Raw genomic sequence first — 22,671 nt, forward strand, 5'->3', positions numbered from 1 at the left:
GACCTACTTGTTCATATATTATTTGTACATGGTCAAACAAAGAGTAACTGAAGAGATGAGGTAGACGCAGCATTTTTTAGGCCGGTCTATCCGGTCTATAAAATTAGAATCATATGAATGATAACTTGTATTTGGAGGCTTGTATGCAATTGGGAATTAGAGAGATTTTAATAGAATTTTATGAAGTTTAATTGATTTATAGAGATTCTATGTAAAATTTTGATTCAATTTTCTCAAAATCTTATTAGATTTGTAGATGCTTAAAATACATTACAAAATCTCTCTAATTCCCTCTAATTCCTCAACTTTTTGAAATTCTTTAAAATTAAATTATAATTAAAAACATCTGGAATGTTTTAAATTTCTTTAAAAATCTAATTGAATAAACCCAAATTTATAAAGATTTTAATAAACTATCTTAAAATCATGATTGAATACATATTATATTCAGATAATCACTTAAAATCTTGATTGAATATCCCTAGATTCATTAAAAGAATTAAAATCTTTCAAAATCTCAATTGAATACACCGTCCTTAATTTATGTTAAAATTTGTAATTAAACAATTCTGTCTGGTTTAAGTATAATATGGATTTTTTTATATAATTTTTTATTGCAAATGATGTTCTATATTTAAGGGGAGATGGGAGGATTCGAAAAGTTGAAGAAGGCGGCGTTGAACACCATGGCAATCTATCACTTATAAAGTAGAATGTGAATTGCTTTGTTTCATATTAATTGTCTTTAAATCTCAAAAGAATAAAAAAGCATAACCTTTTAATATTTTGCCAAAAAATAAAAAATAACCTTTTAATATACTTTGAATATACAGTAGAAGAATAAATTTATATCAAACTCATCATAATCGAAAATGACCTGGATAGTTGCCACCTTGATTACATTTATTTCAAGTAAAATCCGAAAGAACATACGAGTTTTAGTGTATTTTTATAATATATAAAAGATTTAGTCCGAGATTATTAAATAATGAATGTAGGCTAAATTTGTGACATCCCGTCCCGGAATTATTGAAACGTACGTGTGAAATTACCATTTTACCCCTAGTTTGTTTTTGTTATGTTTTGGTTGTTTTGTGTGGTGTTGGCCAGAGTTGGACCACACACACACACACACCTTGTCCCTATCCCTTTCTCAATCTCTTTCCCTGTCCCTCTCTCTCTCTCTCTCCCGAGTCTCTATCCTTCCTCTTCCTTCTGAAAGTGTACGGACACACACACAACTACCCTAAAACATCACAGATCGAGGGATCCAAGACCACCATCGTGCTTGTGAGGCTGAGAGGAGTCCAGTGGTGCCATTTTCAGGTAAGAACTTCGACGTTTTCACGTCGAAATCGCCATGTCCGTTTTAGCTACTGTTCATGCAAGATTAATTTAGTGAGTTTTTGGACATTTGAAGCTTATAGTTGTGTTTGTGAGGTTCCCAGGAGCTTGGGAGTGCTTCATTGGACAAATTTGGACGTCGGGAAAGCTTGGTTCGAAGTTGGCCGAGTTTTGGAGTTTTGGACAGGTATAATCTTGTAGTTTTAGGCCTTAAAACTTGTAGGATCGTGTTCTACTAGCTCTAAGGTTGATTTTGGTGCAAGAAACGTGGAAAAAGGTGGAAAAACGAGCGAGTTATGGCGAGTTGCAGGTTTTCCGGCGACGGCGCCGGCGAGGGAGACTGGCCTGAGAAGAAAGGGGAATATTTCGTTGAGTTTAACGGAATATTCCTAACGGACGTTGACGGCATCAGTTTAAGGGTTAACGGAATATTCCGTCAGTTCAACGGAATATTCCTGACGGCGTCACTTGACGCTGTCAGTGTGCCTGGCACGTGGCCGCGCGTGGGGGCGCGTGGGTCCGTGCCTGTTTTGGCGCGTGAGGGCGCGTGGGAGGTTCAAAAATTATTTTAAAAATATAGGTGTGATCGTGAGGTTGTGTAGATCACGTTGGTATATTCATTTGTCCATTTTGAGCAATGTATGAGAAGTTATTTTGAACGGACGGTTATGTGCTTTAAAGTTAACGTTTTTATAGTTAATTCGCATATAGGTGACACGTTTCCTGAGGACGAGCGTGCACACTCGAGGCAGGGGGGCTACGACCCTTCCACATACCAGTGAGTGGGCTTTTGGTTTTCCGTATATACCTATATACATATTATTTCCCAGAAATTAGTATAAATGCTTCGTTTTATGCCATTCTTTTTATATGATTGATGGTTATGCATGATTAGTGGCATATACGTTTAATTATATATTCGATTATGCATATGTCATATATATATTTGTTGGTGCTGTGGAGGCATAGGTAAGTGCCAGGTAAGCGTTATTTAACGATTGCATTAAATATTGGTTAGAGATGCTTAGAGAGCTCATAACCTGCATCCCCGGTGTTAGTGCTCCTGCCCAGAGTAGGGCACAGTCCTTCACGTGTTGTTCACCTCCCGCACCACACGCTCAGCTTGAATCCAAGTTAGGTGCACAGTCCTGTCGTACAGACCACTATCGGTGGTTCCGACTCGTAGGTGACCCGCGATTATTCGCACAGCCTTCACGTGATCGTAGCACTAGAGCGTTCATATGTATTACACCCAGGCCTGTCGTACAGACCACTATAGGTGGTTCCGACTCGTGGGCAGGTTTAGTGATTTAGTAGAGATTTGAGCTCTAGATCAGCCGTACAGGTCACTTAGGGGACTCCGGCTGCCAGTTTATTATGCTATTGATGTAATTTATACCTGAGCACATGCATGATATTATGAGGTTTTGTGATGGCATACCCTTGAGCATGACTTGGCATATCTACGTATATGTGTTTATTTTCTGGGAAATATACAGGTTTTACGGCGAGGGGTTAGAATGTATTTTATGAATTGGTTTTCAAAGAATTTGTTTTTGCCCACTCACGCTTTTGTTTTGCGCCCCTCCAGGTTCTAGTAGCTTAGCGGGTTTGGTGGTTTTCCCGGAGGACGTCCCGGCATTCTGATAGACACTCACCTACGTAGGGTCACCTTCGGGTGCACTATTGTTGTATCGTTTCTTTTGGACTGCTGTAGGCTTAAAGCTCTGAATTCAGCGTCTTACTTTTGCTAGCACATACTTTATCACATTATATTTGCTAGTTTTAAATTATTCGTACTTTTACATTACTGTTTTTAGCTTCCGCACTGTGCACATGGCTACGTCACTTCCACGTGACGGCCAGCATGCCCTGATCTCGGTTGGGGTGTGTCAAAATTTGTTTTCAATAACTTAAAAAATATATATGTAGATTATCATAATTTAATTTTTTGAACATTTTAATCTAAAAATATTTAGATTCAAATAAAAGTTAAAAGCTCACTAAACCAATCCCATGAAACATATAGTTATAAAGTTTATGGGTGACCTTTTGATTTAAATATTTTTTATTATTTTACTTTTAGTTGTTGAATTTAATTTTGAAACATTAATTTTTTTTTACTATTATATTTGATTATATTCGATCTCATTCATTGAATTTAATGTATTTAAAATTTTAAAATTAAATGTGTTTGAAATTGGACCGTTAGATCAACCAACAATTTAATAATTAAAACCATCTAAAAAAAAGTGTCGTTGGGCTCGTTTTGTGTGGCCGACATTCTTGACGAATCTCACATCCTGTCAGCCCTTGCGCTTCTCACATGTTGATGTGTCGCCTTACTACGGTCTCCACTTTTCTATGCGCATCCACACACATAAGGTGGTCTAGCCTTTTAACTCTGATGAAATTCTGAGTTAAATTTGCTCATTATATGTTTTAACCTAAATATATTTTAGGCCAACCATTAAAAAATGATTGTGTTACGTTAAATTTTTTAGATTTTAACCCAATTATTAGGGATATCTTAAAGGGACTTTATTCATCGAAAGAGAACGGGTCGGATTACCCAACGGGTTGTCGCCTTTCCACTGCCGCCGAAGAAAAGCGTAAAACATAATGAAATTGGGGGCGTAATATAATTTGGTGAAGTGGGAGAGAATCAGGGTTAGCTGGTTTCGGAGGTAAAATTAAAGATTGCGTGGATGGTCCGATCGCATGGCCTCTTTACCTCCTCCCCTTGAGACTCACCTTCCTCTCTCGCCTGACCCAGGTCAGTCTTCTCCAGTCGAATCCAATCCAATTTCCCCAATTCCCAATTTTCAATTTTTATTACAAGTTTCGTGCACCTTTAATTTATGTTTTCTTTTCTTTTTTTTTCGATTTTGGTCTGTTTGTTTGCTGGGAAAATGCGGGAAAGCAAAAATATATGCAACATGTTGAATCTTTGGATGATTATCTTCAATATCTGTGTTGCCCCAAATATTTGTGAAGTGGGTTTTATGAATCTGAACTAAATTTGATTTCTTTTTGTTTAATTTCATGTGAAAGTCAGCTGTTTTTTGGGTGCACTGCAGGTGAAAACCCCCTAAATCATGAAACCCAGTTGCCAATGGCTCCTATTGATATAGTTACTCATGCATCTCAGCTGCCTGCTGAGTTCTTGGAGCCATCAGCTGAAAGGCCATTGATCATTGGTTTCGATTGCGAGGGAGTTGACCTCTGTCGCCATGGAACTCTCTGTATTATGCAGGTATGTCAAATTGATATATTCTCTGTAATTTTATGGATTTTGTATCAGCTTTGACTTTGGGTCCAACCAACCTCATTTATTAGTTGTTTGTCTAATCCAAGCAAGGCATATATGGCCCGTTTGGAAATGCTTCTGTAGGAACCACTTTTGCTTCTATACGTTTACACTTGAAGTGCTTTCATTAGAAGCAAGTTGAAATTTTATTAAAATTCCAAATTCTTGCTGAAAAAAAAAACAATTGGAAGTTATCTGGAAAAGCACGTAGCACGTGCTTCTCCAGAATATGCTTATATGACTACGAAGCGCTTTTAAGCTTTTTTGCTAATAGCCTACTTCAAAAAAGTAAGTAAATAAAAAAACTAAGAGAAACAGTTCATTGCTTCCCAAATTGGTTGTCCTTTTGCTTTCTGATTAGATTTCTTGGATTTGCATGTATTTTTTGTTTATCAGAAGTATATAATGAAGGCAATCTCTTGTGTGTAATTTTCTGCTATTTTAATGTACTGGAAGTGTTTGTTTCTGCCAGCTTGCATTCCCAAATGCTATATATCTGGTTGATGCTATTCGGGGAGGGGTGATGCTTATCAATGCCTGTAAGCCTGCACTTGAGTCTCCCTACATCACTAAAGTCATTCATGACTGCAAACGAGATAGTGAGGTCTCTGATCGGTTTTATTTGCATCCCAGCTTGTACCTTTTTGTAACAAGACATTTTATTGCCGATATTGAATTTTGTTTTATTTTTACAGGCCTTGTACTTTCAGTTTGGCATCAAGCTGAACAATGTTGTAGATACCCAGGTGAGCATCCTTTATCACTTGTCAGAAATTTCTACGTATTTTTCGATTTGAAATCTAACATAAAAAGAATCCTTGTCCGTCCTTAGACGGAGAGAAGTTTAATCTACGGGGACTAAATTGAAATTTTGAGTTTGAGGACCTGTCCATAGTGGGCTGGCTTAGAATGGCGCTGACATCACTTACAAATACATCTCTACATTCTCTATGTTCTCGTTTGAATTTAACATTTTCTGATATGTGGCTTGCTTCTGTGGCCTTGATAATACTTCGAAACCACTTTTATTGAAGGTTGGCCTGATAGTAGTGCTTCATCGACTCCTACTCCTGTGCCTAGTCAACCTTTAACTTTTATAAACATATGGTTTATCTTTGGTCCAATCTAATGATCGATATGATTCTTAATTGGATCTCTCTAGCTATCTATATTTGTTTGTTAGGCATGATGGTAGATTGAAAAATAATATAATTTTTTGCGTTCAGATTGCCTATTCACTGATAGAGGAGCAAGAAGGACGGAAAAGAGTGCAAGATGATTATATATCATTCGTTGGCCTCCTTGCTGATCCACGCTATTGTGGTATTATATATTTTGTGGTATCCATTGAAGTTTCTGTTTTTTATCATATTTCCATATGCCTTCAGATTACATTGATTTGATGAAAATAGCTTATGCTTTTGTTTTCTAAGAGTTTCAAATTAATCATAAGAATAATTTGTTTGGAAGTTCATTCATCAAGTACTGCACCCAAGTATGTCATGTTATCTGATTACATTCAAAAGCTTTCGGGATGACAAAATTAGACATGGGGACATGATGAATTGGATTCTTAGGTTTTGATCTTCACACGATGGCTTCAGTTTTCACTTTAAGAGTCTGATTGCAGGAATATCTTATCTTGAGAAGGAAAAAGTTCGTTTCCTCCTTAGGCAGGTTAGTTTCAACATCATAACAATTGTTCTGGATTTCATTTATTATCTTTTTCTCCCTATCTTGGTTTTCCATATAAAATACATTGAAGGTTAAGTCGGTGTGATGGTAGACGGGGAAAATGAGATTACAGCCTCATGAAAAAGGTTTCGAATGAATTGGTTTGCACTTAGATTATCAACAACAGAGCATTGACCATAACTTAAATTTGCATAGTTTGATGTAGAATCGTATACACATTACAACTATCTTATAGTCATATTACATCATTTTGAACTAGGGTCTTCTGTCAATGACATGTATTTAATATATGTACAGGATCCCAACTTTTGGACATACAGACCTTTATCTGAACAGATGATCCGTGCAGCTGCAGATGATGTCCGCTTTCTTCTGCATATCTATTACAAGATGATGGAGAAATTGAATCAACAGTCATTATGGTATCTTGCAGTTCGTGGTGCGCTCTATTGCCGCTGTTTTTGCATCAGCAATAATAATTTTGCAGACTGGCCATCTCTACCCCCTATTCCAGGTCTTGAATCTTTTTCAATATGTGTGCCACACAAGTAATACTTTAGACTTCAAAATGAGATGAAATATTCTGCATGCATATAACCTAGGTTCTCAGAAGCTGAATCATATACAAGCTTAAAGGCTTAAAGCTATTATGTATTGCATTATTCAAATCCAATTAATTCTGCCACTAAAGTTTATGTGCATGTCATCCATCAATCAGTGTTCGTAATGTTAATTTTTGACAGATAAGAATCCGCCATAGTTTGTGTACACAGTGTAATTTAATTGGATGCTAAATCGGATGTTATTTCTCCTAGCAGATAACCTAAAAGTGGAGGGTAATGCTCCGGAGGAAGAAATCCTTTCGGTCCTTGATGTTCCTCTGGGAAAGATGGGCCGTGTTATCGGGAGAAGAGGAGCTTCCATCTTGGCAATAAAAGGGTCTTGCAAGTACAATTCTCCCACTTCCTCTGTGTACCTCCATCTGTTTTCCGCTGTTCTCTCTATCGCCGCCTAATTATTATTTTACTATTATGGATATTACAGTGCGGAAATTTTCATGGGAGGCAATAAGGGTCCGCCGCATAAGGTCAATCCAGTCCATCGAATCTACATAACAGTTTTTTCGAAGTATTCGCATAGAACTAATCGTAAGTTTGTGGGGGTTTTTATCTGAATGTAGGTGTTTATCATAGGACCAGTGACGCAGGTGAGGAAAGCAGAAGCCATGGTAAGGGGGAGGATGATGGACGTGCAGTACTAACTAGAAACAACAAAAAAGAAACAAAACAAAAAAACTTGTATGATGATGTCCTCTTCAACCCTTTATATAAAATAAAAATAAAAATTATCTAATAATTCGGACTCCTTTTTTTTTTTAATTTTTTTTTAATTTTATCTTTTCTGTTTTAAAAGCAGGCTTTCTAGTTAAAATAGTCCATAAGGTTGTCATAACTCCTCGCATTAGTTATAGAAGTGGTCTCTGAGTTTATCCACGGTAAATCATTTTGATCATTCGTAATAAATTTGTCATTGATAAGAGAGTGCGCAATCCAGCAAGGAAGGAGGCGCAGCAGAAGATTACAATGGAGTTCGGCATGCCAGGGCCGAACAGAAGATTGATTGGAGGAAGAGAAGTGTGTTCTTGAAAAATGGAAGATTAGGAACCACTAAAAAATTGTGACCAACTCGATTCCTTATACGTTTAACTACACTTAAACATAGGCTCGAGATCAAGGGCGAGCATCTACCGGAATTTATATTAAAAAGCGTCGAAACCATCTCGACTCAGGATCAATGCATTCCTCAATATTCCCACTGATGATTACGAACAAAACAAGCACACCAAAACACACGACTTCCAATATTTTGGCCGAGCAGGATTTAAAGAATATGCAGACACGAAAAATGGTGGAAAATAACAAAATTACTTTTGGAATCCACCGTACTGGTATTGCTGGTTGCCGCCGCTGAGACTTGAGAAGAGGTCGTCACCTATTCCTTGCGAAGAGGGGAACCCTGATTTCCCAAGACCTGTCCCCGAACCCATTGCTCTTCCCATGTAGTACGATGTTGGGGGCCCTTTCTCCCTTTCGTCTGTTCCATCGGTTAAGCCACCCACGATCCCCACATCCGCCAGATTCACCTTCTTGGCTGCAAGTACATGAAGTGAATAGGCAATTACCAAAAAACCAACCTAAACATGTAATTGATGTGCAGAAACGCAAAACTTGCGCACACAATTACTAAGGAACCAGAGATGTGCACCACTCTCCCAAATTATTATACATTATACTTATGAAACACAACAGGCATTTTCCTAAGCAAGCACTAATAAAGATATAAACTCGTCACTTCAATGAGAAACCCACTCCAAACGTTTACCCAGCCAATCCACTAACCGAAAATGAAAGACTCAAATCAATAATCCCTGGTTATGTATGATGATTACAGAAAACCTTAATCCTAACACGATCCAGACATTTATCACATTTTTAGATAAACCACAACGGCAATTTTTCTGAATCTTAATTCTCAACTCACACCTTGAACATTAAGCAAATTTTATTTCATGTGCAAACCAATAAATTATGCTATGGAAGGAAGTATGCTAGTTGACACGGATATACTTACGAGCAGATATATTTAGATCAATCAGTCCACGGCTAAGTGAATCGGCCCAAATGCCAGATTTCACTTGGAAATCCTTCTTGGGTGGAGTCTTCGAATCTGCTAAAGATTGTTTCCCCAAATTATCGTGGCTGCCATCATTGACAGAACTTTGGGAGGGTTCTGAAGCTGCTGAATCAGAATGTGAGGCGAATGCCCCCATTATATCAGATCCATCAAAATTGTTAAGAGGAACAGTGGCAAAGGGATCAACAATGTTGGTGTTTGTTGGTGCAGCATTTGTAGACTTGGTTTCTGGCTGGATAACTGGATCAGGGGTGGCAAAAAGATCAACGGTTGAAGAGGCCGGTGGAGAAATGACTGGTTGAGAAGCAAATAGATCAACGCCATTCTGTATAAATTAGTTGCAGAAGAAGTCTGTTAGCAAAGAAATTTAGACCCATTTGAGGAATTAAAAAACACTTAAAGGAAGTCCCTAAAAGCAGTTCCTTGTAAGAACTACAAAATCATAAATCAAAACATTTCACATGCTTAAGCAAACTTCTGCAAAAATTGCATATATAGATGGGTGCAATTTAACTTATACCCTCTCTGTGTTTGAAATTTTAACGCAAACATCACCATTGAAACATAGGAATGCCTGACCTGAGAACTCACTCCAGTTGCTGCCTTGGGTGGTGCTGATACGAAGGTCGAGTCTGCAAATACTCCAGTTGCTGCCTGGGGTGGTGCTGACACAAAATCTGCATCTGCAAACAGATCAACATCCGCTGAACTGCTGTTCACACCAGGCTTTTCTTCAGAAACAGATGCTGGAGCATCTATGAAGTCATCCATCAAATTTTGTCCAAACAGATCCACTTGGTTTGAGCTTCCAACAGCAGCCTCTATTGAAAATAATATAGTATACAGAGATGTTAAATTAAATCAAAGAAATCATTCATATTATTAAAAAAAACACACACTACATACTTATTCTATTAAATGTATTGCATAATGAATATGAAAGAAGAAAAAGCAGGAAACTTCATCAACCAATAGTAGAGTGATATTCATATAAAGCGTATATGTTTGAACAAATAACGTAGAACTCAACAAAAGATGTACTGTGTTCCATGGCACAAGCAGCCTTCAAAAGATCACTGTGTTTAACAAATCAGACAATCTTGAAAGGCCAAATGGCATGGAATTGATTGCAGCTAAACACCATTTGCCAATGTCTTCCCCACAAGGCTTCCTTTTAGTTTTGCATTAAACTGCCAATTGCATCAGAGTTCATATGTACTTACTAGTAGTAGAAGTCCCTCGTGGATCAAAATCATCATCATCATCATCAGGAATACTTGCGCTTTGAGAATGAATTGAACTGTATGCATCAGCTTCATTTGATTTGTTTGATGACTTTGACACAGTAGATGATATATCATCCTGACCCTTCCTGCAAGATAAGCATTTTAAAATTAATCCAGACACGATCACACAGAAGAAAAATTATTAGGACAATATGTACAGGATTCAGTATCTCTGTGTGCAGAGGGCAGGATGTGTGTGCGTGCATGTACATCTGTGAGAAAGAGAGCTGCAGACAAAATTAGCTATTACTGATAGAAACCACCAATACTCCAACGCATTGCAGTTCTGCGTCTCAGAAGAACCTTTTTAAGGTTGCAACCTCTCGCGAAATGTAAAAATCAAATACCTGCTTCTTGTTGAGCCCTTCTTTGAAGAGCTCTCTCGGTTCTCACTTGTAACTCCACGGCGTGATCTGCCAGTGCTGAACTTCTCAGTCTTATCTTCTTCATGTCTGTCTTTGTAGCTATCCCTGAAACTATCACCAGTTCCTGTACCACCTAGACCTCCATATCGGTCGCTACTCTGATAGCTGCTATTACCATACGAGGATGAAGTCGCTGAACCTGACTTATATGTTATCCCAGTAGATGAAAGTCCAAAGTACCTAAAGTTGGCAACGTGCGAATAGTTTATAAGATGAAATCTAATCAAAAGAGTTCAGAGAAGTTGAAGTAAACTTGAAAAGCTAGTCGACTGAAAATAAGCTTACTTGTCACGATTTGCAGCAGCTTTGTTTCTAACTTCTTGTATTTTATCTTTATTATTCAGAAGGGCCACTATGGTTTCCGCCTTCTTCCTCACATTTATACCATTATCTTTCCCACTTGGCTCAACATATTCAAAGCTTGAGAGTGACTTCAACAGAAAGAAAACCAAAGGAGAAATAGAATATTTGAGCATATTCAACCTTATTCTCAACTTGATATACACAAAAAAAAAGATTCAGAACATATAAAAAAAAAAAAAGCCCTTACTGAGATTTGGAAAGTATGTTCTATAATGTCGTCAACAGCACGTTCAGATCCATGTGACACCAAATATTCTATAACAGCCAATGCCTGATACAGAAGTGGTTTCAGATATGGAAGGGTTAGAAAGGCACATGACTCAACGATGTCAAAATTTAGTATATATGCATCTCTATAAGCACCATATTTGATTCTACCTTATAAACATGGCGCCAGTCTTTTCCCGTCTCACTCAGTCTTGTCCATAAGACATTCATTACCATCTGACATTCCGAACTAAAAGATAACAAAAATCAGCAAGTCTGTATAAGTACATGTTCCTTCAAGATTCCGGAAATTTGTACCATAAAAAAGATTTTAACAGTAATGCAGTTGAGACTCACAATTTTTTAGTGGCCTGTGCAATCTCTGCCAAAGCAGAGCCATGAGGACCCCAAGGTTCATTGTCCGTGGCATCCAATACCTGTCACATAACAGCAATGAAATGAATTCGTTAAGCTTAAAAAAAATCTCGAACTGGACATAACTAAAGCAAATCATAATTATCTAGAGTTCAGCTCCCAAAACGAGATTAAACAAATTCATGTCAGCCAGTTGAGCTAGTATATGCGAAAAATAGACAATAGCTAAAGCAAATCAATGCAGGAATTTCGTAATTGGAGAAAACTTGTTGAAATGACCTCTCAAAGCTAAACGACCTAAAGTATAGCTACAATATCAGCTCAAATGCACCTACAAGGATAGAATCTAAGTCTGCAATGCTACGATAACTATTGAGGACGAAAATTAAACAATAAATTTTGGTGTTTGTATCCGCCATGAATACAACAATTCGAGTTCAGATCTATAATTTTCGTTACACGATAAGAAATTCCAATGAAAAATGTAAATTTCGTCGAATTAACAGTAAATTACCTTCTGTTCCATCTCTGGAACCTTCAAAACCTTCAGATTCACCTCCCTCTTTCTGCACATCAAGATTAAGCAAACAAAATGTCAATTCAATTGCAAGCAATATCAAATTAAAACGGAAAAATTGCGTAAAATCGCAATAAAAACTGACATTTCTCGGACCGTCTGATCGAAGACCTTCATGAAATCCATGACGAATCTGAAAAATTCGGAAATGCGCGATGAGATTGGAGAACCAAAATTGCGACTGAATCAGAGAAATAGAAGTCAAATTTTGGAGGAATGCAAGAAGATTAAGGAAGAAAGAAGAAGGACCTTTGAGTAGAAAGTTGAAGAAAAAGGAAAGGAAAGGATTTTCAGATCTCGGCGTGCGTCGCCAGACGCGAGAGAGAGAGAGAGAGAGGGAGAGAGAAATAATCGGGTGGTTATTTTGTGGCTTTTAAATTACAGAGTACCGGTAAAAGCCAACGAGGCCCCGCGATAGAGAGAGAGAGAGAATTGGGTGCCTATTCTGGCACTCTAAAATTCACCCAACTCAAAATAATTCAATATTTATATTGTTATTAGCACTCTAAAATTCTCATTTTATACTTTAAACTTTCTATACTTGGAAAGAAAAATACACGAGTGTAAAATAAAATTTTTAGAATGCTAATGACACTTTCCTTTATTTTTTGGTGGAAAAAGACATCACCCCAAACCAAACTAAGTTGTATCATTAATCTATATATATAAAGGGAGAGCTCCAGTTTGGTGAAGCATTCCAAAATGCCAAAAATATCCTCTCTTTTCAATAAAACAGCACAAAACTATCCCAATATAAATGGGTAATAATCGTAAAATACAAATAAAATAAGGTTAAAATCGTAATAAACAAAATATGAAAGCCACCCATACTTTTAGATTAATTATGACCGTTTGATTACTCATCACATTCTTTCTCTCTAAAAAAACCAAAAAAATAAATAAATATAGAGAAGCAGTTATGCAGTTACAGAGTTCTAGACTGAAGCCACCCCAAACCCAACAAACTCCCCACAAGCAGTTGTAGTGGTTGCAGAGTTGCACGATTAAAACCCCAACTACCCCACATTTCAATTCGGGAGAAACCCACTCAACTTCACGTACCCCTCTTTTTTTGTTGGTGCTTCTTCGTCCACCTTACAATTTGGTGTTTCTTCATCTATGCTTCTCCTTTAATATAATTTATGGGTACCGGTCCACCTTATTTCATTTGATGCTTCTTCAACATCGAATTGTTTAATCCTAATTCACTTTGTTCAGGTTTTATTGAATTACAATATGGGTTTGCAGTTCAAAGTTGATTTGGGGATTTTAAAAGTGGTGGACAGGCACAAACAAGAAGGCAGAATTTTCAAGGCTTCGGCAAAGGAGGTAAGACTATCATAATTTTCCCCAGAAGAGAACCAAGATGGTGTTCCCTAGAAGATAACCAAGAAGGTTATTCAACCACACACTGTTTGTTTGATCTCTTACTCCCCATTTGCTCAGCTTTCTTTTGTTGTCTTTTTGTTTTTTTTTTAATTTTAAACTTCATATACTTAATGTTTTGAGTTATCTCATGGACAGGCACAAACAAGAAGATAGCCTTGGCCTCTTCTAAGAGAATGTAATCCACACGCTGAAGAGAACCAATTCTTCTCATAAATATATTCTATTCTACATTAGCTCTCTTTGTTCTGTTAATTGGTACTTTTTATCTATTTGTATTGTTCTTTTTTATTTCTCGCTATTTTTTTTTGTCTGCATAATCCGCGTATTATTTTGATAAAAAAAATAGCATATTATATGGGGTTTTATGCGGTTGATATGATGTTTGATTGGTTTCTTTGTAACCAAAAATCGTTTTCCCCTGGCCCTTAACGATGGAACGCGGCCCCTTCTTTTTCGACGCAGTCTTTGAATAAGGTCTGAGGTGACCGTGGGGTGCAAATTACTAAGACTCCGAGACAGCGACGATTGGGATGAAGATCAGAGATGCTCAAGTATATATGTTAACAACTTGGCATTGTAAGTGTTTATAAATTCCAATTTGTATTACTGATAAACTATATATACCAAATGTGATAAGGAATTAAATTAAATATAAACTACATGGGGATAGAGAAAGCGATTTAGAGGGAGAGCCAAAATATACTTGGAGACAATAAAAAACTGCACAAATTTGTGACAAGTTGACGAGTAAATGACTCTTTGTTTTGCATTTTTTTTCTTTGGTAAGCTATGTCTAAAACTTTATTCATTTTATTGTAAGATTGAAGAACAAAGATCATTGTCTTCCGTCAAGCAGCTTTTTCTTAATACTGATTGCCAACCTGTTTGTAATAATAATTGGATAGTTTAATTTCTATTAGTTTAATTTTAGATGTTCTCAATAGTAAATGTGCACACTATTTTTCTAGCTATAAATTTGTATATGATTTGCTATGTACTTTTTTTTATATGAAAAAGCCTTTTTTGAATGCAATATGAATTACATGGTATGTGGACAAAATTCTATATAGGCGTAAAAGACTTTTGGCTTGCGATACTGCATAAGGATTGCTTGGCTAAGGAACTTGAAGATTCAAGACCATTTTCGGTTCTCTTTTCCGTTTTGTTGGTGTTTGGAATGATTCATTTTTATTATTTTTCTTCTAAATGCCTAACAATCGGTAATCTAATTGTATCATTACTTTATGTTAATTCAAGATTTTAGAATAATTGAGGTGGTCATCTCTAATGTTTTTATTTCATTGTCAATACCAATTAAAATATTATGTGCAAATGTTTAAAATGCAATGCAATATCTATGACAAGTGATTTGATCATACATAAATGAGTGTAGTGGAGCAGGATTTAAGCTTCGCTGCTCAAATAGTATTTCTCCAAGTTGAATTAAATTTCCATTCTATTGAGAATAATAACACTTATACAATGGTGTCAGTTCCATGGTTGCAGTAAAGACAATACAAGAAAAATCAAAGCAATCCCATAAGAAAAAAAATGTGAAGAAAGCTACAAATGATGCATTTTCCTTTGGATATGACTATTTTTTTTTCTTATTTTTGTCAATGTATGTACACTTTAATTACTACATACTATAATGCAATTTACACCTCAACTCATATTCTCATTCAAAAACTCCGTTTGCAGTTATGGAAACAAGCATTAGTGTTGTGGTGCTATTGAATTGACAAAGCAATTTGCGGTGGAATGGGAAAGTGTAACATATATGTCTAGAAAAAATAGTATATATATATATATATATATATATATATATATATTATATTATGAAGCCACAAACTTATCAACTCATTTTTAGCAAATTTTAATAAGATAAACGGCAAGGAAAAGATGATACATATGAAATATCTTGGTTCCTTGCTGTATTTCTCCTTTATTCATTACTAGCTTTTTCTAACGTGCTTTCGTACGTGCAAAGAGTCTTTTTTTTCTCATGCATTTTACATGCGAGTTAATTATGTTTTATTTCCTTTTATTTTCAATGTATGATATATTTTATTTTAAGATGCAATATGACAAAAAAATAGCTAGCACAACACATCTCAAGGGGCGATAGCACCTGTGATAAAAAAAATACCTCTCACATAAACAGGTAGGAACATACAACATACTACCTTTTTATAGTAAGAACACCTTTGTATAGGTGTCAGCTCTTCCGTTGGCATGTCTACTTACTGTTTTTTATAGTAGTCTAGGCGAGTACTTAATGTTTTCATCTACTCTTCTTTTATTTACATCTACTTACTATTGTTTATGGACTTTATGTAGGAACTTGCATCCAAAATCCCATGTTGTTTGACAATTGCGTAAATAACATTTAAATCATTACTTTACACAAAGTGAAAACGAAAAACATGACAACTTTTTAGGACGTGCATGATAAAGAAAAAGTTCATCTTTGCACAATACATCTAAAATATATCTTAATAATTACAATGGAAAAAAAAACTAATGCAAAATCTTCACAATTACATTAACATTTCTTACTATTTAATTTTGTAAACATGATAACGTCCTAAAAAGTTGTCATGTTTTTCATTTTCACTTTGCATAACATTTAAATCATTACTTTACGCAAAGTGAAAACGAAAAACTTAACGACTTTTTAGGACGTGCATGGTAACGAAAAAGTTGACAGACAATCTAGCAAGAATCAACTAATGCAAGAAAACATTTAACCCATGTTGTTTGACAATTGCATAAATAATATTTAAATCAATACTTTATGCAAAGTGAAAACGAAAAACATGATAATTTTTTAGGACATGCATGGTAAAGAAAAAGTTCATCTTTGCGCAATACATTTAAATTATATCTTCACAATTACAATGGAAAAAAACTAATGCAAAATCTTCACAATTACATTTAACATTTCTTACTATTTAATTTTGTAAACATGATAAAGTCCTAAAAAGTTATGTTTTTCGTTTTCACTTTGCGTAACATTTAAATCATTACTTTACGCAAAGTGAAAACGAAAGACTGAATAATTTTTTAGGATGTGCATGGTAACGAAAAAGTTCCTCTTTCCACAATACATTTAAAATATATCTTGACAATTACAATGAAAAAAAACTAACGCAATACACATTTAGGGGCGCGTAGCGCCCGTGATGCAAAAATGCGTGCGTGCGGAGAGGCTAATATATTCATAAATGAAACAGACAATAAACTTAAAGTCAAACTGAAAATTATATAATTAAATTAATCTGATCATCCAAAAACGCCTTGGCTTTTTTTTCTTCAGAAGACTACATATTTATACATAATGGGCAGGTGCAAAAAGACTAAGTTAGATGATTGAACATAATAAAAAATTGAAAATAATAAGAAATTGTTGTGATGGACACAAACACAATTTATAAAATAATCACTTAAGAAATATAAGAATATCTAAAACAACACATCTTTGGGGCGCGTAGCGCCCGTGATGCAAAAATGCCTCTCGCACGCACGTTAGTGCGTGCAGAGAGGCTAGTGACAATGAAACCGCTCATATGGACATCAACAAGGTCATCCATTACATGTAGCATAAGCTATTGGGGAAGGAGCGCAAAAATATACAAACCAAGATCCATATTATAGCTCAATTCGGCTAAATAACATAGTGAGTCGATCATAATAAATTAGCATTGAACTCGTCACCAACAAAATACAAATATCATTAGAATAGTAGTTGTGTTCTCCCAAAGGGAGAATGCACATACTCCGTTTTTTACAAATAATGTATCTTTATCCTACAAACTCCATCATCAGCTGTTTAGTTTTTTAATCTTGATTCAAAGATCATCCATACTAAAAAAATCATTTGAATTGGAAATCATGTATTTCATTTAAATGTATCAATTAAATGGATGGTTTATTATGAATGTGTTACTTGATACTTTGTCAATTTGTTTAATATATTTATTATGACTAAATGATCTCTCATTCTAATGATTTTTTGTAGAGATGATCTCAAATGAAAATTAAGAAATTGAACTATTCTAATTATGACATTTATATGGTGAATATATGTTTTTCGAAAGAAATGGAATATGTGCATTCTCTCGTTTGGGAACTCAAGTATTATTCATATCATTACATTGTAATACTTGTGTTTCCTTTTTTTTCAAATTATTTTAGGGTACTTTAACGAAAAGCTCCTGGTACTATTCATTTTAACGAAAAATCATATTTTTATACTAAAAAATCAATTATGGTACTATTCACTTTACGCTTTATTTTGTTTTTTTCGTTAAAACTAAAAGTTTTCAAACATTTTTCATTAATTTTCCTATGATTTTATGGGTAAATATCATTTGTATCCATCATTTATAGGTAAATATCATTATACTCTAATACTCACGTGTTTCTTTTTTCTTAAGATGATTTTATGGATGAGTTTGGAATGGCATTTTGTGGGTTTAGGGTACATGGCAATATTTTGTAGTACAAATATTATAATTGGAATTGTAATTATCTTTGTCATCATATTTAGAAGCATTTATTCAATACTGAAACCGTTTAGTCACATATAAATCAAACAAATTGATAGCTTATGTTGCCTATTACCATAATCATCCGTTTGTTTGATACATGCGAACGGCTACATGGTCTTCAAATTAAATTAAATTTTCTAGAGATGGTTATTGAATAATAATAAAGAGAATTAACGGTTCTGATTATAACATTTATACAATGAAATTATGACACCTTGTCAGTAAAAGAGTAATATCATTCTATAAACACAATAATACGATTAGTTCTCTGGATCTCATTCATGATTTTGAGAGTATTTGGTCAATGATTTTAAGGTCGGACCCACATATTTTTTTTTTATTAATTAGGTGTTACTAAATTTTAAAACTCTTGAATTCGAATATTTATTTTTCGTACTCATTCATGATAAGTAAATGTGACGATGTTTTTGCGGTGTCTAAATTGGGTTTGGGAAACTTTAACAGTTAGGTTGGCCACTCGGCCCAAAATATTGGGTTAGGGCTTCTTTTTTTGGTCTGAATATTGGGTTTGGGTTTCTATTAACACACGCTTGGACCGGTAGGTTTCGGCGTGCCGGTTCATAAACAATACTAACCAACAAACCGCCGGTCACATTACTTCGCCTATTCGTCCGTCAGCAAACAATTCCTCACAGCCCGTTATACAAATCCGCCTCCCTCCATTTCTCGTTAAGTAAAAGTTAACTAACTTTCCTACCCATAAAAACCTACCAGTTTTTAGTTCTCCCTCCACATTACACTTTTACGGTTTACTGTTTACCTGTCCAAGCAACCTCACACAGATCCCCCAAGCTCTTCCCTTTCAACGCGGTTTTCAATATTGTCAGTCTGATTTTTTTTTCTTTCAATTCTTATAAATTTAATTTTTATAATTTTAATTTATATAGTTTCATTTGTTGACTATTGTTTTTTTGCTTTTTTATTTTTTATTTTTTTCAGTCATATAATTTTCAAGTATTTATGGGTCAAAGTCACTGATCAAAACTTTCGATTTGGTTGCAGGGTTTTTAAAGTCGGTTGCTTTCTCTTGTTCTGGGAACCGATCGAAGTGAAAATGTTCAAGCGAGCGTTTGGGAAGGCTAAGCAGGAGGCTGGTCCCCTGCCCACGATTCACAAATTAAACGATGTATGAATTTTGGGGTTTTTTTATTTATTATTCAATTTGTTATGTTTTGCAGAAATTATGACGAGGAATTGGGTTTTGTGATTGTAATTATTTGGGGTTTTTTCTTCTTCTGATAAGTGTCCGCTTTTTGGGATTTTGCAGACACTTGACATGCTGGAGAAGAAGGAGAAAGTGCTTGTGAAGAAGGCAGCTCAAGAGACTGAGAAAGCTAAACAATTTACTCAAGCGAAAAACCGAAATGGTAAGAAACCCGATCAGGTTAGATTCGATTTTTTCGGCGTTCTTTGTTTTGTGTTAGCCCATTTGAATGTTTTGTGAAATTGACATCATATGTGGATATGTTTTGTATTGAATTTGAACAGAAATTTTGCTTTATGTCGATTTTGATTGGCTTTTAAGAATGTGGGTAGGCTGTTCAGTGTCCAATTTTGTTTTCGCGTTATCCATTTTTGGTGGACGGACATGTTAAAGACTAGGGAGAACAAATTGTAGTCACTAGTTACTTGCTTAGGTCTGAATTTTTCCGCGCAAATCATGGTTGGGGCTCATGATCGTGTGTGGATTCCGTTGAGTAAATCTGTAGGTTGTAAAAGAAAATGAGTGGACCTGTGTGACTCAGACTTATAGCGAGATTGTGGAACCTATGTTCTTGTGTGGTAATTATTGTTAAATTGTATACCTTGTTGCTATTTTTAATACAGCGGCGATAAAGTGTTTAAAAAGGAAGAGGCTTTATGAACAACAAATTGAACAGCTTGGAAATTTCCAATTGCGCATTCATGATCAGGTACTTGTTGCATTGTTTGAACTATAATGAAGTTACATGTGTTGAGAGCTTAAGTTGAAGACCTGTTTTGCGTTGGGGTCTTAGATGATAATGCTGGAAGGTGCAAACGCTACGACAGAAACTGTTGATGCATTGAGAAGTGGAACCTCTGTAATGAAGGCCATGAACAAGGCCACGTAAGTTCTGTCTGAACTGAATTATATAGAAGTTATAGATTCATTGGTCCATCATTTCCATAACTATAGCATATTCGTAAATACGTCTTAAATTACTTGTTTCACTTTCTGTTTACATTGCTTTGTTTTGAAGAATGATTATCTTTGGAGGTTCTGTCAAAGGAAGCATTCCGTATCCTTTTGTTCTGCATAGTGTAACTCAACTTTGGCCTGTTTTTCCTACAGGAAAATTGATGATTTGGAGAAAACAATGGATGAGATCAATGACCAAACTGAAAGCATGAAACAAATTCAGGAGGCATTGTCAGCACCTATCGGTGCAGCAGCTGATTTTGATGAGGTATTGTCTTTGCAAGTTATTAGTTCATAGATTCAATTGCTTTTTCCAAACCAATAGTTCAAATATTACATTTTTTTTATGAGGTATTGTCTTTGCAAGTTATTAGTTCATAGATTCAATGCTTTTTCCAATCCAATAGTTCAAATATTACAATTTTATTTTCGCAGGATGAATTGGAAGCAGAGCTTGAAGAACTAGAAGGAGCTGAATTGGAGGAGGAGCTTCTTCAGCCAGCCACAAGTGCTCCCGCAGCTCCCACACCTCCAGTATCTGTAAATCCTGAAGTAGGCAGGCAGCCAACACGACCAGCTCCTCAAAGAAATAACCGTGAGGAAGATGAGCTTGCTGCATTACAGGCAGAGATGGCACTTTAAGCGGTTATATATGTGTATCAGGTAGATCATTTCTCTTGATAATACAACCCTGATAGTTTATCATTCAAGTGGGTAATGCACATAATGTGATTTAAATTATCACAAAACTTGAAAAAGATTTCTTAATTGTATCAACCATCAACTACTGCTCAGTTAGGGTCACTGCACACAACATAGATTATCATTCAAAGCACAACGGGTCATTTTAGAAGAAAAAAAATGGCATGCTGAAAACGGTCCACATGTATGTCGCTATCAACTATTGCTGAATTACGGTAGTTGCACTCCACGGAGATTACATCATTCAAATAACAAGCAGGTCATTTTAAAAAAAGTCATCGTGCTGAAAACGTTTAACATGCATCTTATGACAATTGAGAAAGACACCGATAGTTTATTTGTTTGATCTTTTCATGTGCTGGAATTTGAATAAGAGTTATGTTTCTGCAAGCATTTGATGCATCTGCCTTTCGTTATGTTAATTCCATTCAATCTGACGGGTTTCGTTTCTCTGAGTGCAGTAGTAACATGTAGCAGCAGACGCTTAATAAACTCTGGACGACGATGCGAATCGCTGGGACTCTCTCCATACTGACTAGTAAACTTTTTATACTGCATTTGATGTTGAGGACACACTGTACAGATAGTTAAGTTTAGATAACGAAGTGTGTACTTTGTAATTTACTCGAATATTGTAGGCTTCTTTGTAAAACTAGTGGGACCCTCTGTGTCCTCTTTCCCCCAGTTCAAAGACTAAAAAACCAGATGGGAAAACAACGTTATAGTTTAGTGATACAATTATTGATGTCCTCTTTTGTCAATGTCAATTTTTGAATCCATGCATATTTAAAGATATAAAACGTCGTCGTATGGAAGTGGGCAAAAGCCGCAAACATGCACGCAAATATTGCAAAGGGACATGAAAGATCAGATTCATACACTACACCACAAACCCTCTTTAATACCATGTATCGTAGGATTCAATGACAGAGAGAACAAAGAAATTGTAGAGTACTGAAACACAATCACGTGTAGTACAGATAAATGACAGGCTTATATGATGTTATTAACACTCTAACTATATAAAAACACAAGGGCAAAATTTGTATAGACTGTATAGATGAGTGCATAATGACATTTTTGAATGTCAATAACAACTCCCTCTACTTATTTTCTATTTGAACGAAGGAAATAAACTTAGAATTTGAACAAAAGTCAAAATTTACATATAGACGTGCATCAATACTTTGTTTGGATTCACACATAGAAATGTAGTACAAATTCATCCATGAGTGGCCACTACCACTCCACCACTGTTGTTGCCGCCACCACCATCACCCAGCATCATCACCTTCACCACCACCTCCACCACCATAACAAATCATATTATGTTGCAATGTTTAAATATCACAAGATTCCCCTACTTAATAGAACAAAACAGAAAAGATGGGGGACCATCAACCATCAATCTATCATCTTTTGACTATATCCAGGAAAAACAAGAACTTATACATATTGTTTTGATGTGGACTTTCAAATATTTTACTAATTCAGATTCTAACTTTTAGACAGACAACAAAGTTGGCAATGGCATTTATAAGATTATTTTTTTTTCCTTTGACTTGCGAT

The 22,671-nt window shown here is 35.6% G+C and overlaps 3 protein-coding genes across 4 annotated transcripts; 2 read left to right on the forward strand and 1 right to left on the reverse strand.

Moving 5' to 3' along the window:
- The first annotated feature begins 3,957 nt into the window (after positions 1-3,957).
- Positions 3,958-7,705, forward strand: LOC103951793 (piRNA biogenesis protein EXD1). Of its 2 annotated transcripts, none has more exons than XM_009363250.3 (10): positions 3,958-4,120; positions 4,425-4,600; positions 5,127-5,258; positions 5,350-5,400; positions 5,881-5,977; positions 6,285-6,331; positions 6,647-6,863; positions 7,168-7,297; positions 7,394-7,436; positions 7,530-7,705. In XM_009363250.3, the coding sequence occupies exons 1-10, from the start codon at positions 4,066-4,068 to the stop codon at positions 7,608-7,610; spliced, it is 1,029 nt and encodes a 342-aa protein (XP_009361525.1). In that variant the 5' UTR covers positions 3,958-4,065; the 3' UTR covers positions 7,611-7,705. The 2 variants fall into 2 exon arrangements, with proteins under 2 accessions (XP_009361525.1, XP_048435874.1); XM_048579917.1 differs by having other exon boundaries at positions 4,003-4,120; positions 4,399-4,600.
- A 363-nt stretch (positions 7,706-8,068) lies between these two features.
- LOC103951764 (clathrin interactor EPSIN 1) lies at positions 8,069-12,637 on the reverse strand. Its single transcript, XM_048579908.1, has 12 exons — positions 12,526-12,637; positions 12,362-12,409; positions 12,214-12,265; positions 11,682-11,761; positions 11,496-11,574; positions 11,305-11,388; positions 11,040-11,185; positions 10,677-10,934; positions 10,267-10,415; positions 9,623-9,864; positions 8,981-9,368; positions 8,069-8,500 (listed from the first exon to the last, which is right to left on the reverse strand). Exons 2-12 carry the CDS (start codon positions 12,400-12,402, stop codon positions 8,274-8,276), a joined length of 1,746 nt encoding a protein of 581 aa, XP_048435865.1. The 5' UTR covers positions 12,403-12,409; positions 12,526-12,637; the 3' UTR covers positions 8,069-8,273.
- A 6,270-nt stretch (positions 12,638-18,907) lies between these two features.
- Positions 18,908-21,840, forward strand: LOC103951751 (vacuolar protein sorting-associated protein 32 homolog 2). The gene is made up of 8 exons (XM_009363199.3): positions 18,908-19,061; positions 19,242-19,365; positions 19,507-19,606; positions 20,067-20,152; positions 20,237-20,328; positions 20,554-20,668; positions 20,836-21,063; positions 21,564-21,840. Exons 2-7 carry the CDS (start codon positions 19,294-19,296, stop codon positions 21,040-21,042), a joined length of 672 nt encoding a protein of 223 aa, XP_009361474.2. The 5' UTR covers positions 18,908-19,061; positions 19,242-19,293; the 3' UTR covers positions 21,043-21,063; positions 21,564-21,840.
- The last annotated feature ends 831 nt before the right edge of the window (positions 21,841-22,671 follow it).

This window comes from the organism of the source record quoted next, unplaced genomic scaffold (genome assembly GCF_019419815.1).
Source record: "Pyrus x bretschneideri cultivar Hongxiangsu unplaced genomic scaffold, Pyrus_bretschneideri_v1 Contig1, whole genome shotgun sequence".
Classification (NCBI taxonomy): domain Eukaryota; kingdom Viridiplantae; phylum Streptophyta; class Magnoliopsida; order Rosales; family Rosaceae; genus Pyrus; species Pyrus x bretschneideri.

What these genes read in the sequence shown, in the direction of transcription:
- LOC103951793 (XM_009363250.3), top strand. Translation starts at nt 4,066, where the DNA reads ATGGCCTCTTTACCTCCTCCCCTTGAGACTCACCTTCCTCTCTCGCCT. An exon ending in ACAATGTTGTAGATACCCAG is followed by an intron (nt 5,401 to 5,880) that starts GTGAGCATCCTT and finishes TTTTGCGTTCAG; the next exon opens with ATTGCCTATTCACTGATAGA. An exon ending in ATCTCTACCCCCTATTCCAG is followed by an intron (nt 6,864 to 7,167) that starts GTCTTGAATCTT and finishes TTCTCCTAGCAG; the next exon opens with ATAACCTAAAAGTGGAGGGT.
- LOC103951764 (XM_048579908.1), bottom strand. Translation starts at nt 12,402, where the DNA reads ATGGATTTCATGAAGGTCTTCGATCAGACGGTCCGAGAAAT. An exon ending in AAGGGCTCAACAAGAAGCAG is followed by an intron (nt 10,416 to 10,676) that starts GTATTTGATTTT and finishes CTTATCTTGCAG; the next exon opens with GAAGGGTCAGGATGATATAT. An exon ending in TGATCTAAATATATCTGCTC is followed by an intron (nt 8,501 to 8,980) that starts GTAAGTATATCC and finishes ATGTACTTGCAG; the next exon opens with CCAAGAAGGTGAATCTGGCG.
- LOC103951751 (XM_009363199.3), top strand. Translation starts at nt 19,294, where the DNA reads ATGTTCAAGCGAGCGTTTGGGAAGGCTAAGCAGGAGGCTGGTCCCCTG. An exon ending in CGATTCACAAATTAAACGAT is followed by an intron (nt 19,366 to 19,506) that starts GTATGAATTTTG and finishes GGGATTTTGCAG; the next exon opens with ACACTTGACATGCTGGAGAA. An exon ending in TCAAGCGAAAAACCGAAATG is followed by an intron (nt 19,607 to 20,066) that starts GTAAGAAACCCG and finishes TTTTTAATACAG; the next exon opens with CGGCGATAAAGTGTTTAAAA.